Genomic DNA, 13,251 nt, shown 5'->3' on the forward strand with positions numbered 1-13,251 from the left:
CTCCTTTTTCTCCTCCTCTTTTACCTTTTCTTCTTTTATACCTGGTAGTGCTTAGCACTACCGTGCTCAGGAGACTAGATATTATGCTAGAAATCATCAAACCCAGGTTCTGCCACACACAAGACATGGACTCCAATTCTTTCTCTCCAACCCCTTAGCCTTACTTTTTAATACATTTTTCACAATGCATTGTAAAAACAAAAAATGACAGTGAAATGTAAAACAAGGGGAAAAGTATCAGTTCTCTTCTTGACCTGATTTTCATCACCTTTTAATATGCTATTTTGGTAAAAGCAAGCAAGCAAACAAAAAACCCAACAACATTGAGAAAAAAGTTGTTACCATTATGGGTGTGGGATGTTGTCTCCAAGGAAGTAAAGCACTAGCTACAAATAGAACTTGTTGAAAAGGCAACTGTTATGATCACTGTTACTTATTAAGTATATTTCTTGGTGTCTATATCAAATGGTACTTTACCTAGGATTGGAGAGATAGTATAGGGTTAAGGCATTGTCTTGTACAAGGTAGTGTCCAGAACCACATGTGGTTACCTAACCTCCACCACGAGCTCCACCACGAGTTCTCCCTGAATGCAGAGCCCAGAAAAAACCCTGCTGGATATGGTTCTCAAACAAACAAACAAATAAACAAACAAACACAAAATCCAAAGGATGTATTACTTGATTCAAGCCAATACTCCATGAAAACTCCTTTCCTGCCTTTTTTCTAAACCTGAACTTCTTCAATTCTAAACATTTTCCATAAAAATATAGGTAGAGGTAGAAATTATAGAATTCCTGCAGTAATAATTTATGCAGACTTAAATGACTATTTTTCTGGGCTATGGTTAAGTTTGAAATATAAAGAGAATATAGTAAAATGTCCCTGAAGCTTATATATGTGATTTTTATTGCGGCATTCCTCCTATTTGGGAGCTAAAATAGCCTTTAAAATATAGTATAAATATCGTACAGGGTAGTTTAATTTTTTTAAAAATGTCTTTATTTAGGAACTAATAAGTGTTCCCATTATAGCCAGTTTTTTTAAGAGTGTGTATTTTAAATTTCTTGCTGGGTCACATATCAGGGTTTGTGAACTATTGATGGAAAATGTGTGTTTAGATGGAAAATGGATAGTCTTTGGATACTATGGCATATTGATTTCTCTGGCTGGGTGGTCTGTTTGGCATGGACACACATTGTATTGTATTTATGGCCTCTGCGGGCTCACTGGCCTTATACTTCTAGTCTCTGGGCTTCTGCAACCCACTTCCCAGCAGGCTAACCTCTCACAGAAGCTTGTTAATCCATTTTTATCTGGTATGACTCATGGCCCATCCTTTCTTCTTCTTTGTCTTGTTCCCTGTGTCATGGCATTGAATTGTTTCTAAGCTGGTGCAGTTCTAATTTCCAACCATCTTATTACTTGGCTCTTTTAGATTCTCTGAGCCAAGTGCTGGTTCTAGGACTGGCCATATTGTGAGATCACCAATTACTGGAGTGTTTATTGATGGTCTACAATTTATTGGTTTACAAGGCATTGTGTTTGCTCAACTTAGCACATAATCAGACAAACATGTAAGGTAACAAATAAGTTGTAAAATACCCATTAGGCCCATTTTATAAGTAAGTTGGAACTTATTAAGTTCTATGCAAATAATCATTTTTTAAGTCCCCTTCTCATTTTGTTGTGTTAAGATATCCATGACAGAAAAAATTGTACCAGATTACTCATTTGTAAGAGTGCTTACCACTTGTGGCAAAGACTTTCACATTGTTGTACAACCATTCATAGCTTTTCAACTTGTCAGCCTGGGTATTTCTCTCTCTCTCTCTCTCTCTCTCTCTCTCTCTCTCTCTCTCTCTCTCTCTCTCTCTCTCTCTCTCTCTCTCTCTCTCTCTCTTTCTCTGTCTCTCTCTGTCACTCTCTGTCACTCTCTTTCCTTCTCCCTCTCGCTCTCTCTCCCCCTCTCTTTCTCTCTGACACACACATACACACATTTGTTTTGTCAGCTGAGTTGATTCCTTGCAGAAACCTGTGAGCTTGGTTCCAGGAAGAGTTCTGCCTGTGTTTCTTCCAGTATATTTCTAGTCTACTAGCATGGTCTTATTCCATGTTATTGTATATAATAAGATAGGAGCTAATATTTCACGGTTTGCTTTGTTTTGTTTTGGTTTTGCATGTGACTATACAATTTTCTCAGCACTATTTGTTAAAGAGACTTTACTTCCTCTAAGCAGAGCACTGAGCTCCTGAGTTATGAATCACCTGTCCACACATTTGAGTATTTTCCACCAGACTCTCAATTCTATTCCAATGGTAGGAAATTCTGCTTTTTATGTAGGTGCCATGTTGCTTGAATTGTTCTAGGTTATTGTATGTTTAAAAAGTGTCTCCCGCTTTCTCTCTTCTGGAAGTTGCTCTGATTATTTTGAGGGATTTTCTAACTCCCTACTCTTCTGAGTACAGAGCCAGACACAACTGTGCACTCTATCAGATAGGTCTCACCCACCCCTTGCCCAACACGTGTATACTCAAGCACAGACACAAACTATCCAGGCTTGTTGAATTGTCTTTGAATTTAGTGCACATATGAGAAAGCTTCTTTTTCCTTCCCTTCTTCCCTTTCTTCATTGCTCCTGTCTTGGAACGAAAGGAGAAATTTGAAGTGAGAGGCAGTTATTTGTAGAATTCGATTTTGGAGTTTTGGAACCCAGGTAGAGAGATTCATTTCCTGCGGAAGGAGTTTTGGCCACAGAGAGCTTAAAGAATTTAGGATTTGTGAACGGTATTCTGCTAGTTTTTCAAGTATGTCATTTTGTTTCTTTGTTCAGAATTTTGATCTTGGTGAACAGCTATTATTCTTTGAAGTTGTAATCAGATCCTGCTGATTTTAGCATCTACTTGTTTTAAAAAAAAAAAAACACAGGGTTTGTGATTTTCCTGGAAATACTTCTAATGCCAAGATGAGGGTTTACAATGGACTATTTTTCATAATCAGGTCTGGGCCGGCCTCCAGCAAGTGAGTTATTATTTTCTAATTGCATCGTTGGTTCTTCCTTCTGAAGAATGTGGCTGCATCAAGGTGTGAGTTATTCAAGGTTTATCACTCGAAAAGCCTTTTTTGTTTTATAAAATTTTAAGTGTCAGGACAAAGATGATATTATCAGTTGATTAAAATAATCAGGATTAAATTGTGTTTGTGGCACAGAAAATGCCAGTTTGAAGTGTTAGTATTTGAGTGCACAATAGCTGTAATGTATTTAAATTTATCTCTCACCCAAAACAGAAATATCTAGGACCTTTATGATAGGATAGTATATAGAGTGATATAGACTCATCTATGTGTATAATTTACACATGTTATACATATTTATGAGCAGATTTAGGTAAAGGTAAGTTTTAAAAGTCTAAAATTAAACTTAACAGTTTAAAATGATAATTTTGATTTTTTTTAAACTACCCAGAATGTGCAGTATATAAATTTGCTGCTTAAAGAAATAACACTGCTTATTAAAATACCTAGTTTTCATTTCATTTCATGCAGGTTTAGGTATTAAATCAACATGTTAATATGTATTTGAAACCTATTAATTTGTGAACATTCATTGTGTATTTAATAGTGCAATTAAAAAGTAGTCTAGTACAGATTCTATTTTAAGGCTTCAGTTAAAACTGCTGAGTTAAATGCCTCGTCTGTCTCTTTAGAGGTTTTTTCTTTTTCTTCTTGGCCTGCCGCCATAACCTATAACGGACGACCTGTACAAAGAATAGTACGAGTGGCTTGTGCTGGGCTAGTTTTCTTCTTCCGTTACTGTCGTAGGTCTTTGCAGAACTTTGCATCTTCCTTCAAGTTCCTTCCCTCCTTGTTGTGGCTTTTAACAGCCCAATCTTCAAAGGCATTTGTTTTCTGATGTTTGAAGAAACTGCCCAAGTGTTCTCAGTCTTGGACAATTAGTTGTTTGCTGATAACTGAAACTGTCAAGGTTTCAGGTGTGACTTCTGATTCTGTGCTCAGGAATCACTCCTGGTGGGGCCATATGGGATATCAGAGATAGAACCTAGACAAGGCAATGTCGTGTGTGTGTGTGTGTGTGTGTGTGTGTGTGTGTGTGTGTGTGTGTGTGTGTGTATGTGTGAGAGAGAGAGAGAGTGAGAGAGAGAGAGAGACAGAGACAGAGACAGACAGACAGACAAGGTGGGAGTAAGCCCCTAAGCACCACAAGGTGTAGCTCCAAATTCACCAAATGTTATCTGAACTCACATTGTTTCTTCTCTGTATATTTAGAGTGTATGATTTTCCTGTGTTTTATAATAAAGTTTCTTAAATATTTTTTGATTGAGATTCTCTGATTTCAGTACTGTTAAGGATGGCTTCCCATGCACATAATTTTAACACCACATTTCTCACCAGCATACCCACCTTTCTCCGCTTAAGGACCCCAATACCCTAACTCAATTTTGTGCGTCAGTTTTCCCATTGCATTGCCTTTTACCCTTTGTTGCTATCTGTGTACTTTTTATTTGTTTTTTGTTTGTTTGTTTGTTTGGACCACACCTGCCAGCACTCAAGGGTTCCTCCGGGCTCTGAACTCAGAAATTACTCTTGGCAGGCTTGGGAACCATATGGGATCCTAAGGATCAAACCCGGGTAGACCACATCTACTAAATATCATATCTGTTGTTCTATCACACCAGTCCCAACTATCTGTGTACCTTTAAGTCCCACATATGAGAGAAAAAAATTCTGTTTCTATCCCTTTCCTTCTGATGGACTTCTGTGTTGGCTGTAGATTACATGATTTTGTTCTTTTTTCTTTTTTGGTTTTTGGGTCACACGCGGTGACACTCAGGGGTTGCTTCTGGCTAGGCGCTCAGAAATCACTCATGGCTTGGGGGACCATATGGGATGCCAGGAGATCAAACTGCCATTCATCCTAGGTCAGTGCCTGCAAGACAAATGCCTTACCACTTGCACCACCACTCCGGCCCCATGATTTTGATAAGATATAGATTTAAAACTTGAGTCAGTATTTTATGTATATATATATATATATCATATATATTAGTATATATATATATATTAGTAGGGGTGGTGTTTGGCTTCACCTGGAAGTGCTCAGAATGTACTCCTGGATCGGTGCTCAGGGGTTACTCCTGGCTGTCTGCTGAGAAATAGCTCCTGGCAGGCACGGGGGACCATATGGGACACCGGGATTCGAACCAACCACCTTTGGTCCTGAATTGGCTGCTTGCAAGGCAAACACTGCTGTGCTATCTCTCCGGGCCCAGGGTTTACTCTTAGTAGTGCTTAAGAGGAGGCCTTCTGTGGTGCCATGAATCAAATCTGGATGGTCTACATGAAGACAAATACCTTAACCCCTGTGTTCCCTCTATAATTTTGCTAATATCTTCAAGATATAGATATTACAGGAATGTTAGCTCTTAACATAATGAACATAATAAAATAATACTTAAAGTAAAGCAATACTTTCTATTATTTTGTGTAAAATAGGTGAACATGAATACATCTCCTAGAATAGTATATCGCTTCCAAAATGCACCCACTACTTTAATTAGGCTGAGGGGAGCAATTTAGTGAAAGATTTTGATTTCTTCTTTTTTAATATTTATACCTGCTGGCTTATTAATGCTTGCAAATATCTTCTTGTTTTATTGAAATTTGTGTACACCCTTATGAGTGATTTTTTTCCATGGAGAATACATTTCCACCTTTATTAAGTGAACCCTTGGGAAGTTTACCTTGCTTTCTGTTGTGATCAAAATGAATCTATCAGCCACTTGTCCCTTATATTCAGGTACACCTGGAAGATGACAATGTATAATTTTTTTATAGAATTATTTAGAACAGTCACTTTATACAACTAGTGGCCAACACTTAGTTTCTTAGCACTTTCTTGGTAGCGAAGGATTTCCATCCTTTCAAAGGTTGAATAATATTCCATATGCGCATTTGCATAAGCACACCACATTTTCTGCTTTGAACAACACTTACGTAGGTTGTTTCCATGTCTAAATTAGTACAAGTGATCCTATAGTGAATATAAGATGCAGATATCTCTTTAAAAATCATGAGTGTATACATGTATCACATATGACATTTGTATGTTTATATAGTTGTAGAATTACTTAGTGATTAAAAATTGTGTCTGATATTTTTGAGGAAAGGCCATACTGTTTTCTGTAGGGGTCATACCACTTAATGGTCTCTCTAGCAGTGTATAACAATGTTGTTTCCCCATTCCCATTGGCAGTTGGCACTCATGTACTACTGTCTTTTTGATTCTAACATCCTACGGATTGAAGGTGAATACTTACTGTGGTTTCCATTTGCATATTTTTGGTAAGTATCTTTCCACTTGTGTGGAATGTAGGCATTTGAGGGTATCCCAGGACAGGTGAGGGGCACTGAGGCATCAGAGGCCATTCCAGGACATCTTAGCAGCAGCAGCAACAGCAATAGCAACAACAACAACAACAACAACAACAACAGAGGAGTGAGAAAGGGAATAAATAGAATTTTGGTTTGATGTCTAGTTTCTATCTCTCACCACACAACTTACCTTTTTCACCTACTTCCTTTCTCTCTACACATTTTGGTAACCAGTTTGGTTGTACTCTGAAGAGCTTGTCTTTGTTTTATTCCTTTCTGTACTTTAGCTGCCATTTCTCTTTGACTTGGTGTGCCCAATACAATACCCTCAGATTCACCCATGTTGTTGCAAATGGTTTTTGGGTGTTTTTCAGTTTGGGTGAAAACAGATGCTCTTGGGTGGTTTGGGCCAGACCTGTGATGCTCAGGGATCATCTGTGATGCTGGGAACTGAACCTGGGTCTGCTGCATGGTAGAATGCATACATTCTTAACATGTTAAGTGGGTTTTTTGGGGGATTGAGGGGGTGAGAATGAGTTGATACCCAGGGTTTTACTCCTGGTCTGTGCTCAGACTCAGTCCTGGCAGTTCTTGCATACAGTAGGCAGTGCTGGTGTTTAAACTAGGTCATCTGTATGGAAAACAAGTACCTTATTTGCTCTGTTCTCTCTTTGATCCCCAAATGCTAAGTTTTACTTAATGCTGCCTTTTTCTACATTTTACATTGACAAATATAATCCTGGAAAACAATCAGACATTAAATTTTTTCCTCATGATTTCCAACTGTGAAAATACCATCTGAGAATTTGGGAGAGTATGTTTTCTTATGAGATTGCTTAGTTAGAAGTTAATAAAAAAAATCCTTATAATTTTAAATAACATGAAAAATAACACTTTTTAAATATGGATACATTATTAGTCTTATGGTGGGTAATGTAAAGGTCATGGTTTAAAATGTATGATTCTCGGATGTATTTTGATTTATTAATTGTTGAAGTTATTTATAAATGTTTTCACAGATATGTACATTTGAAGATGTTAAATGATCTGTGTAACCACTCTGTTAGTGAAAACTTCCCAAAACTGCATATTTCTATGTCATATGAAAGTGAAATGAATGTAATTAAACATAAGACATGTGTATTTAGACAATTTCTTTTTCTGTTTGTGTTTGAGCCACCTTTGGCTGTGCTTAGGGCTTATCCTTGCTCTATACTCACGGATCATGCAGACTATTCTTCCTGGTTGCTTAGAACTGAAGCAGGGTCAGCCTTAGCCTACAATTGCTCCAGTCTGTATTTTTTGGGGGGTGGGGGGCACATCGAGTGGTACTCAAATGTTACTCCTGTCTCTGTGCTCAGAAATTGTTCCTGGCAGGCTCAGGGGACCATATGGGATGCCGAGGATTGAACCCAGGTCTGTCCTGGGTTGGCTGTGTGCATGGCAAATGCCCTACCACTGTTTTATCACTGCCCCTCCAGCCTGTATATTTTTTGTTTGTTTGTTTTGGTTTTTTGGGGTTACACCCAGTGGCAGCGGCGGAGGTGGTGCTCAGGGGTTACTCCTGGCTCTTTGTTCAGAAATCGCTCCTGGCAGGCTCCAGGGACCATATGGGTTGCCTTGGACTGAACCTGGGTCTGTCCTGTTCATCGGCATGCAAGACAAACACTCTTACCTCTGAGCTATCGGTCGGCCCAGCCTGTATTTTAATTTTTAAAAGTTATTAAACTGGCAAACCTGGCTAATAATAATTCATCCGTGTTCTTATTGTTCCTATTAGAAGTGCTCAGTCTTCTAAAATGCGAGCCTCATAGATTGCTCTCCTTTGAACAGGTGTCTCAACGCTTGTACGTACTGCAAAACGAAGCATGCCCGAGGAAATCTGGCCAGTTACCCGGTCGATGAGCTGGTAGATCGAGTCAGGCAGTCTTTTCAAGGTAAGCATTTTCTAGAATTATGCGCGAATTCAGCTTTCTTAACAGTCTGTATAATACTCTTCTCAGTAAGTCTTTGTTTAACATGCTATTAAATCCTCTCAAAGGTTTATAAACAGTTCACTTGATCATATAAGAACACAGTACCAGATTCGATCAGGTAGGTCATATAATTTCACATTAATTCCTCTTCTTTCATCTTGTTATTACTCTGTGGAAACAGAAGTTTGAACTCTTCTTATCAGGCTGTAGACTTTATAGGAGGAAAAAGGAAATCAATTCATGACCTTTCAACATATGTTTAGACTTTTATGAACTTAGCAAAATCCCTTTCTTGTTTTGGTTTTTGAGGTCACAGCTGACAGTGCTCTGGGATCATTACTGGAGGGATCCAAGAACCATAGGTGGTTTATGGGAGTTTCAACCAGGGTTGTCCATGTACAAAGCAAATGCCCTAACCAATGTACCATCTCTCAGGCCCATTTGGTAATTCTTTTAAATGTTTAGAAAATAGAGCCTATTAAGATTTCTGAACGTTTTGGAAGGAGAGGATAGAGATTTGTATATCACCAGTTAATAAAGAAAATTCTCTTTATTGAACTGTTTGACCAGTAACAAGTGGTTTGGTCTATTCCTTATCAGACTAATTCTTTGTGTGGGTGTCATTGGTTGTAGAAATGTCCTTATCTAGATAACTTTCAATGCATATTATTCTATACAAAAATGTGATTATTTAGATAACGCTCAGTGCATGTTAAGACTTTAAGATGAGTCACTTTCTTTGATATGGAGCTGCTTAAACCCTAAACTTCCTCTTTTGTTTTTTACAAATGTGAACATAACAAACACTGTGTGTCTTCACACCCAACATGAGGCATCAATTGTCCCTAATCTTCTGTGTCAGTTACTGGCAAGGTAATTTTAGCCAGGAACTTGAAGTGATGTTTTTAGTCCTTTACAGCCAATCTCAGAAACTGTGTGTTCCAAACCTTTTTTTTTTTTTTTTTCTTTAATCTATCTAAAGCTTCTTATCAACCTGAATTTGGAATGCCCCTTAAAATGGAAAAATATCCTGGCTTGATTTTTTTAACACCTGCTAACATTGGTTTTTCTATTCTGAATTCACTTCCTTCTCTAGTCCCATGCAAGTTCAGTTGAAAGAAATACAAAAAAGAAACACAAAGAATCTTGCTCATGTTTGTTGCACTTTAATTATTGTAGCTGAAGAAAAGTTTAGTTTAGTTGGTTGTCTTTCTTTTTTTTTTTACAAAACATTACTATTTTGAAGATTTTTCAGAAACAGCCATAACTGGCACAGAAGTCTAATCATAGTTCATTAGTTTGAATTATGATGCCTTTTCCTGCCATACTTGATGGCTGGCTATGTTTCCACGTAACTTTTTAATAGGATATCAAAATAAATAATATTCAATTTAATAAGTAATATCACAATTCAAATCCATCTGCCAAACACAACAAATTGGAAGCAGCACACATCTATTCCCATGAGGTGTTTTTCCAAATTATGTATTTCTAAGAGTAACTACATACCGCTTGATTTTTTTTTCCCTTTTTCACTCAGAAAATGTATTTGAAACAGGTAGAACTGTTAAATCACCTTGCAGAAAGTGAATATATTTTCTGGATTTCTTTCTCTCTGTCTACCTGTAATCTACACTAACACCAATACAATTAGTTTTTGACATAATATTCACGTTACTGATCATATTGTATGATTTTGGGAAAAGAGAAGAGAGTCTTTTATAATGACTTTGACACAGAAAAAAATTTGAAGTTATCAAGTTTAGTTCTCTTAATTTTAGGAAATCCCTCTAAGCAGCAGAACTATTATGAATTACACGGTAGCCTTTTGAATATTACTTAGCATGTTTTATCCAGGTCAGATATATTGAATGAGTCCAAGATTATGTACAAGGGAAGCAAAGATTTAGTGGCTCTCTATGGAGAAAGTATTGAAAGAGATTTATTGAGTATCACAATTCTCATTAGTAAACATACATGCTCTTTTATCCCTATGCTAGTGTTTGCCATGTAGTTTTCCCATTATCTGTAAAAGAGAGCGGAAACTGAATGGCAGTGTGTTTAGTAGGAAAATCACAATTCATCACGTATTTGTTGCCCTTTTCTGCGAGAGGATCTGGACTCCAAAGTTTGCTTACTAATCACCGAATTTGAATAGAACACTTGACCATCCAGTTCGTGCTATGACATTTGGTGTATTGGTGTGAGGAGCTGAGGTCACGTCGCTTGAGCTGTTTGGTTGCATTGTTAGTGAAAAGAAGAGGGAAGGGCTGGAGAGATAGTCCAGGGTGAAAGCACTTGCCTTGCAAGTCTCAAACCTCCCTTCGATCAGGGTCACTCCTGAGCACGGGCTGGAGTAGACTCGGAGCACTTCTGGATAGAGACCCCTGATGGTGCTCAAGCAACTATATTTCCAGCCACTTATTTGAATTGTCTTCTCTGGGATGCAAGGCCAGTGTCTGGACTCTCCCTCTTTTAAAAAATAAATTATAAAAAAAAGATAGATTATATCAGAAGCATACAGTGATTTCTTTCCCAGAAAGCCTAATCAATTAAAGATTGGGGGTATAGAACTTAGCTCACCTGTCATACGAGAAATGATATAGTAAGGGCACAATTTCCTTTTGAACAGCATGCTCATAATATATATGCATAGATATTTTTATATATGTGTACAATTATCAATAAGTTTTTGAACTCTACCTGGCAGTGCTCAGGGCTTTTGCATGGCTCTGGATCATGCTTAGAATTCCGGGCACCATTTTCAATGCCTGGGATCAAACCCTGGTCAGCTGCATTAAGGCAAGTGCTTTAGCTCCTGTCCTGTCACTTCAGCCCATTTATAAAGTAATTTATAGTTTGTAAGAATGGATTTCTTAGCAGCCTCATGAATAAAGATAGTAGATTTCAATTAGTCCAAAGTCCGGGAAGTATTTAGAAGAGCTTCCGAATTGACCAGGAAATCTTCCTCATATAATATGATTTCCCGAAGTACTAAAAATATTCAGCTATTTATGAGAGCGGGAGCACGTTTACTTTGGAATATCAGTGGCAAATCATAATGAATGTTTTCGTCTCCAATAACATTGTTCTGTGACCGATCCAAGCAATGCATGAGGGATTGGATGGTGCCAGCAGTGGTACTCTGGCCTGCAAAGCATGGATCCATCCCAAGGACTCTTTCTCCAGCCCTGCAACTCTACATAGTGTCAGGTAGAAGGAACTTTAACTTTTATCAATGCATTACTTTTTTCCTCTCACTTAATGGAGTTCCTTGGGCAGTTTCCATGGACTGTTTTCCCTTCTCTGTGTATGTTAACATTCTTGTGACAACTGCACAGGCATATACAATTGCCCAGACAGCTCCCGAGTATCATTTCACTGTGTCTTGTGGCATGAAGTTGAGTCCACTGCTGATATATCCAGGGTCCCCAAATATCTCCCAAATTGAGAGACCAACTCCCTTTCTCAGGAAGACCTTGGCAATAATCATCTGCAATAAATGATCCAAAGAGGTTTTGGGTGACAAAAGGTTTGGCCTGGTTCAATCACTCTCCTCTCCTCTTCTGTCTCTGTCTTTCTGTCTCTGTCTCTTTCTCTGTGTCCCTCTATCTCTCACTGTGTGTGTCTCTGTCTCTCTCACTGTGTCTCTCTCTGTGTGTTTCTGTGTGTGCCTCTCTTTCTCCCTGTCTCTGTCTCTTTCTCTGTGTCTTTCTCTCCTGTCTCTCCTGTCTTATCCCTCTCTGTCTCTCTCTGTATCTCTGTCTTTCTCTCTGTCTCTCTCTGTTTCTCTCTCTCCATGTGTCCCTTCTTCTGTGTGTCTCTCCCCCCCCCCTTGTCTCTCCTTCCCTATTTCTCTCTTCACTGTCTTTTCCTATCTGTGTTTTCTCTCTTCTTCTCTTTGTCTCTTCTCCCCTTCTGTTTGTCTCTCTTCCCCTATTTCTCTCTTCACTGTCTTTTCCTGTCTGTGCTTCTCTCTTCTTCTTCTTCTCTTTGTCTCTTCCCCCCTATTTCTCTCTTCTCCCCCTTTTATCCTCTCTGTCTAACTACCTCTGTCCAACTGCCTCTGCCCAACTGTCTCCTTTGGCCTCCCCTCCAAGCTCCTTTATTTCTAAAAACAAAATAAATACAATACATAAAATAAATACAAAATACTCTACAGTATCTCTCACCTTCCTCACTCATCTCAGCTGGGATTTAGGTGCTCAACATTCCAGGGCAGTAACAGTATTTGCGGACTGAGGTTTGACATGGCTGCATTTTAGATATCTAGAAAAACATGTCAAGAAGTGACCAGGACTTTGTTGGGGCCAGAATGAATTTACAAGCTGGCGTTTTCTCGGATATTTCTATCGATTTTTCTCTAGCAGCTAATCAATCAGTTTCAGTTGTCTAAGTGATGGGGCCAACCTTTTTCAGTGTGCCAGAGAAGTGGTGTGGAAACACCTTTCGCTGCTGTCCCTGGAACCACCATGTAGAGATGATGGATGTGCTGTTATAGCCATTGCCTGCTTTTCTCCATCTCATTTGTGTGTTGCGATTTGTTTTCCACCCTCCTCCCTAATAAATCTGAACCCCCTGCCTGCAAGATAAGTGGCATAAACCGTTATGGAAAGGTAAATAAATTAAGATTAAATATTCAGCGTGGGGAGAATATTTCTTGATGCTTAGTGATTTCAGTATTCATGTAGGAAGTTTAAAAGGGAGTTGTTTTAAGGCTTGCAAAGAGTGAGTGTGTGTGTGTGTGTGTGTGTGTGTGTGTGTGTGTGTGTGTTTAAGATTAATTACGAAAAGCAGCTGGAACACAGGGCTTTCTACCTTTAGAGATAGGGGAAGACAAAAAAAATACTAACAAATATTGGGGGGATTTATGAATTTTGG

The 13,251-nt window shown here is 38.5% G+C and overlaps 1 protein-coding gene across 1 annotated transcript in view; it reads left to right on the top strand.

Annotated features, from left to right (window-relative positions):
• CDKAL1 (CDK5 regulatory subunit associated protein 1 like 1) overlaps nucleotides 1-13,251 on the top strand; it is a 674,860-nt gene that overhangs the window by 295,875 nt on the left and 365,734 nt on the right. Inside the window, exon 7 of the mRNA XM_049764810.1 lies at nucleotides 8,228-8,331. Coding sequence (XP_049620767.1) covers nucleotides 8,228-8,331 — 104 coding nt within the window. The remainder of the gene's footprint in view (nucleotides 1-8,227; nucleotides 8,332-13,251) is intronic.

Source organism: Suncus etruscus, chromosome 18 (genome assembly GCF_024139225.1).
Source record: "Suncus etruscus isolate mSunEtr1 chromosome 18, mSunEtr1.pri.cur, whole genome shotgun sequence".
Lineage (NCBI taxonomy): Eukaryota > Metazoa > Chordata > Mammalia > Eulipotyphla > Soricidae > Suncus > Suncus etruscus.